We start from the raw sequence: 6,060 nt of genomic DNA, 5'->3' as shown, positions 1-6,060 counted from the left end.
TTGGAGTGAACTACGGCCACGATTGAATTCACCATACCATCGATATACACTGGTCCTTGATGGAGCTTCATCGCCAAAAAATGAATTAAGTTCATCCATACAATGTTGCTGAGTTAATCCACGTCGAAAGTTGTAAAAAATAATCGCACGAAAATGTTCACGATTTAATTCCATTTTTGGACCGAGATGAATTTTTTAAGTTACTGTAGACAACACAAATAGCGCTGGTATTTCAAAACGTTCTGAGTACGTAAAAGCCAAATATGTCAAACTTTGCGATACAGCTGTCAGTTGCCAGATTGCAACACCAGGGTTGCCAAATCCTGCCAAATAAAAGGCACCCCTCGTAAACATATTGCGATCTCGCTGAAACTTAGCAATTGAGTAGATTTCAATAGAGAAAGGCGAAATATGAATATGGTTAAGAAGGATTAATCTCCACGCCCTCTAGTCTTGTGGGCGGAAAAAAAAATCTCGTCCGATTTTGATAAAATTCGACAGACATATTTAGTTTAGTATAAGACACACAAATGGGCGAAATTGGTTAACTGCAAGCACGTACAAAGTTAATACAATTGCCTAAAATTATGCGATTTTGGCGACAATAAAGACTTGCATGATTATGCACTGTTAAAACTATTTATTATCAGAGTTTCTTTCTTAAAACATTAGTAACAATTCCCACCAACCATTGCCAATTAAATATCTGAAATGGCAGAAAAAACATATTCCCAAAAATTTTCGACAAAAATATATTAAATTTTTTTCCAATTTTTTTCCGCGCAAAAAAATTAAGTTTTTTCCAATTTTTATCCGAGAAAAAATTATAATTTTTCCTATTGCCAATTATATGTCTGAAATGGCAGAAAAAAAATATTTCCAAAAATTTTCAGAAAAAAATTTTATTTTTTTCCAAATTTTCCCGAGCAAAATGCTAAATATTTTTCCAGTTTTTTTTTCGAGCTAAAAAATTTATTTTTCTACAATTTTTTTCCGAACAAAAAAAGTAAATTTTTTTCCAATTTTTATCCGAGAAAAAATTTAATTTTCCCAATTGCAAATTAAAGGTCTGAAATGGCAGAAAAAAAATATTCCCAAAAATTTTGACAAAAAAATTTTATTTTTTTCCAATTTTTCCCGAGCAAAAAATTTTATTTTTTCCCAATTTTTATCGGAGAAAAAATTAAATATTTTTCCAATTTTTTTTCCATTTTATTTTTTTAACTGTTTTAAATATTTTCCAAATATTTTAATTAGTTTAATTTTTCCAAAAAAGAAAAATTTGCTTTATCATAAAAAATTAATGAAAGAATTTATAAAAGTGTTAAAAAGATCTGTAGAGATTTGGCTATAAAACACTTCATACGTAAATTTCCATATAAATCTCAAAATTATTAAATTGTTTTAAAATTTTTTCAGTTTACTTCAGCAAAATTTTCCAAATACTTGAGTTACTTGACACGGAATGGCTCTTTTGCTTTTATGGAAAGTAGTAATACAACAGATATTCCTAATTGCACCAAATGACTGTAAAACCGTTTGTGAGATGGAATCGATCGCCAGAAGTAAATCGAAACTTTAAAAGCGGATTAAAAAAAGCACTTCATATTCCTGTTTTAATTTTTCGATATATTATTCTGACAAGTGTTACGACGCAAAAAATTTGTATTTCAATGAAGGCCCGTTAGCTACTTCGCAATGTCTGCAACGCTTGGTTGGTAAAGACTCTCGTAACTGCCGTCAGCAAACTTCTCTAACCTCTCAAAGTGAACAAAGAAGAAGAATTAAAGTTGTTAGTGGAAAAGTTCAGTACATTATGGTGAAAACGCAAATGGCGCAACGATCGCGTTTTGAAAAAAAGTATCGCTCTTGGATCGACACAATTGTCAAGTGTTTGAACTCCGATTTGAGTTTTGTAAATCAAAAGCTCAGAGTAGTTATTTGTAAAGCGATTACAAATAAATTTCTACAAAAACCAAGTGCAAGCAGAAGTATAGGAAGGTATATTATTTCATATGAAGAGGGCGGGGCGAGAGAATAAACTAGATTTTTACTTTTTTAACATTTTGGCAATTTTGCCCCTACTTGAAACACTGTGAGTTATTTTGATCTGCAGCGACGCATTTTCGATGGGTTTACTATGACAATTTTACTGATAGTAAAATGTATTGAAAAAATTTATTTAAATTGTCTCCGGCATGGCAAATATTTATCATTCCTGTGGTAATTCTAGCCAGTGAGTGTAAAAAACAAGATTTAGCTCAAAAATAATAAAATTCGACTGAAATAGTGAACGACTGTGTGCGACATTGCAAGTTTTCACACAAAGTGCGAGTGCGCAGGATATTAAGGAGGCAGCTAATTTGAGCAAACAGTTATAAAAAATACGAAAAAGAAAAGGATATTAGTGAGCTGTGCGACAGAGAAAAAGTGATATTTTTTTAGGATGTAAAAGCGCGCTCTTTTTGCAGTCGACCAGCGAATTGTTTACAGAATTAATTCACCGTCACATAGACACCAATCCAATCGCTAAGTACTCTGAGTACTCTTTTATATAAAAAAATGTCTTTAATCCACTTTTATTTAGTTTTTGTGCTTTCATCTTTGCCCTTCAAGCTTGCCTTTCAAGTTCACATAAACGAGTAATGAAGAATGTGGCTGCGTGTGACGATTAAATGCGATACCTTACGCATATCTTTATGATAAATTTCATCAAGCTTTTCTCTACTTTACAACTATACTACTAATTAGATCGCAACAACAACAAACACACAGTACTAGAATGGAGTCGGTGAAAACCGTACGAATTTTCATGGTTGCTGTTGCGGGTGAGTAAAATTTAAATTCACTTTTTTTTTAATATTGACGCCTTTCCCAAGGGTGGTATTAGCAAAAATTCATATTAAAAGCAATAGAGAATACATGAAAATTTTTCAAAAATATATCTTTTGAAAATTTAACTCGGTCATACACACAACAAGAAAACGTCGCGTCTCTCTTAACAAACTTTAACAAAATTGTTTGCATTCATTCATTTAAAAATCAATTATCACAACGATTCACTCACGAACTGAGAATTATATAATATAATTTTTAAATCGGCGTGTCTATCACAACTTAACAGACCACTTCAGCTCAGCGGCACTCATTGTTGATATTATTTGCCTAACTGTTTTATGGGAGCGCATTGATTTTCTATTTTGTAGCTAATTTATCAGCCTTTGCGGCGGGCACTTGCATCGGTTGGACGTCACCAGTGGGACCCAAATTAAAAGCCTTGGACTCTACAGATTCGCCGCTCGATCATCCCATAACCACCGAGGACGATGCATGGATTTCATCCATTTTCTTATTGGGTGCTGTAGCAGGTATGCAAAACGAAATTAATTCAACAAAATCACATCATAAACTCTTAATTATTACCTACTTCTGTTCACTACCCTTCAGCACCCTTCATTGCTAGCCCACTTAACGATAGGTTTGGTCGCAAATGGGTACTTCTTTCTAGTTCCATCTTCTTCATTCTCGGCTATGTTATTTTGATGCTCGCTAGCGAGGTTTGGATGTTGCTGGTCGGTCGTCTCGTAAAGGGCTTTGGCGCTGGTTTTGTCTTAAGTGTGCTACCTATGTATAATGGTGAGATTGCAATAGATGCGGTACGTGGCGCCATCGGCACGTTGTTGAAACTTTTCGTGGTTTGTGAGTGTCACTGATCTCTTATTTATGTATCTAATTTATTTATGTCATCTATTTTCCAAACTCACTGCTACTTTGTGAGCTTACAATCAAAATGTTTCACTTTCGTATTCCATAGCTGGCAATCTATACGCGTACGTCATCGGTCCATATGTCTCGTATGTGACCTTGCAGTGGTGCTGTTTGGCTGTACCGATTGTTTTCGGTATCATCTTCTACTTCATGCCTGAGAGTCCTTACTACCTTGCCGGCAAAGGCCAGAAAGCGGATGCTTTAAATTCCCTGCAATTCTTGCGTGGTCAAAGCCCTGATATTTTACAACATGAAATGGCTGTTATACAGGGAGGAGTGGAGGAGTTCAGAGCCAATAAGGGCTCCGTTATGGATATTCTTAAGAGTAAGGGCAATCGCAGAGCTCTGATCATCTCCACGGGTCTGATCATGTTCCAGCAATTATGCGGTATCAGCGCCGTACTCTTCAACAGTCAATCCATCTTCGAAAGTGCCAACATCAGTGTGGATTCAGCCATTGCCAGCATTATTGTAGGTAGCGCTCAAGTTGGTGCAGCCGCTTTGACACCTTTTTTTGTTGATCGTTTTGGTCGCAAAGTAATTTTGCTAGTTTCGGCGCTTGGAATGTTTGTCGGCTTGACAGCATTGGGTGCCTTCTTCTATGTACAACAAGTGGTGGGTGATGCAAGTAATTTAACCTGGTTGCCGGTACCTGCATTGGTGCTTTTCAATATTGTCTACAGCATCGGATTCGGTCCACTACCATGGGCGGTGCTGGGTGAAACGTTCCCAGCGAATGTTAAGTCAATCGCCTCCTCGATTGTGACATCCATATGCTTTCTTACTTCTTTCGTGGTTACACGTTGGTACCCCCCGCTGAACGCTTTGGGTTCATACTACGCATTTTGGTTGTTTGCCATTTTCTGCGTTGCAGCCTTCTTCTTCACCCTCTTTGTGGTGATGGAAACCAAGGGGCTGAGTCTTCAGGAAATTCAAGACAGACTAAATGGAAAGAAACCAAACTGAGTTACTAAGCGAAAATTATCTGGGGTCGAGACATCCACATCCGTGTAAGATAGTCCATTGTAGGGGCGTTGATCAGTGAGATGGTGTGGTGTGGGGTCCTGAATCAAATCGCTTCAAAAGTATTTTTGTCGCATATCTAATGTAATCTTTAAAGTATTTCTAGTCTGTAAGAAATTTTAGTTAAATTTATTAAATAAATTTAGGGGAAACCTTGTTAATGCCTAATCTAAGTTCGATGTATAAAATAACGCTAATAACAATAACAATAAATACGAAAAAATTATACTTTTATTGAAGCTATTAGAAATGAGATAATACGAAAAGTGGACAAAGAATTTTATTTTTTTTATTTGATTTCCTTCATCCTGCAGCCCTACTTCTTGCAAATCATCCAAAGTTCGAAGCCTCTGCAGGTCCTCTTATTCCAGTTTCTTCCGCGCGCATACAACCTTTGCTTTTGTTGGTTAAACGGACTGAAATCTTATACCTTGAAATTCAGTTTTCTTCTTAAGAGCAGGCAAATCAAACGGTCCAAGGTTCCGACGAATACCTGCGTGCTTTACTAGGATGGAAGCCTCTTGATAGAAAATGCAGAACGAGCCAGCGGATTGTCTTGTCATATAGTAGGTCGGGTATTTCTAAGCACACGCACTTATGTCCAAAGATATTTTATTACCGATTGTTCGCATAAGGAATGTCTATATCTATACGTTTATATCCCAAAATGCTCAGAATTATGAGATGAGTTGAGAATGATGAAAGACCACTGTATTGTAGTTCCTTCATAGAACATTTCTTTGAGCCCAACTTCCTCAATAAATTTTAGTATTCGTCCTATTTTATTCAGCTTTACTTTCTCTTCTGGTTAAACATGTATGTTCATCCAGGTGTTTATACCACTAAGGCATGAGTGCTAGGCGCGTTTTCATCCTCCTCCCTACAGAAGCTGCTACTATACTCAAACACTTCCCGAATAGTAAGAGAGTTTCAGTAATCCAGAGTGCATTCAAAGAAGTTTGACGGATATTTTCTTTACAGACGGGTCCAAGAATGAAATAGGTTCTGGAGTCGGATGGTACTTTAACGATAGTAAAAAGTATCATTACGCTATGGGAATAATGGCAACTGGTATCCAAATGGAAATTTTTGCCGTCCTGAAAGCAATAGAATAGATAATTCAGAGGACATGGAGCGGGAAAGCCGGAGATTTCAGCCTGTCGGGTGACAGTCGGGCTGCACTAAAGGCCCTGGAGGACCCAAAGCAAACGTCAAAGCCGGTTCAATGTAAGGAGAAGCTTAATTCCGTAGCAAGACGGACCGCGTTGT

The 6,060-nt window shown here is 36.6% G+C and overlaps 1 protein-coding gene across 1 annotated transcript; it reads left to right on the top strand.

The window, feature by feature from the left end:
• The first annotated feature begins 1,465 nt into the window (after positions 1-1,465).
• On the top strand, positions 1,466-4,734 carry LOC129238308 (facilitated trehalose transporter Tret1-like). Its single transcript, XM_054873352.1, has 5 exons — positions 1,466-1,565; positions 2,718-2,828; positions 3,207-3,368; positions 3,448-3,699; positions 3,815-4,734. Exons 1-5 carry the CDS (start codon positions 1,466-1,468, stop codon positions 4,732-4,734), a joined length of 1,545 nt encoding a protein of 514 aa, XP_054729327.1.
• Positions 4,735-6,060: the final 1,326 nt, after the last annotated feature.

This window comes from Anastrepha obliqua, chromosome 1, assembly GCF_027943255.1.
Source record: "Anastrepha obliqua isolate idAnaObli1 chromosome 1, idAnaObli1_1.0, whole genome shotgun sequence".
Classification (NCBI taxonomy): Eukaryota; Metazoa; Arthropoda; class Insecta; order Diptera; family Tephritidae; genus Anastrepha; species Anastrepha obliqua.
Note: the sequence above shows the minus strand (reverse complement) of the source record. Positions and strands in the feature narration are given on the sequence as shown.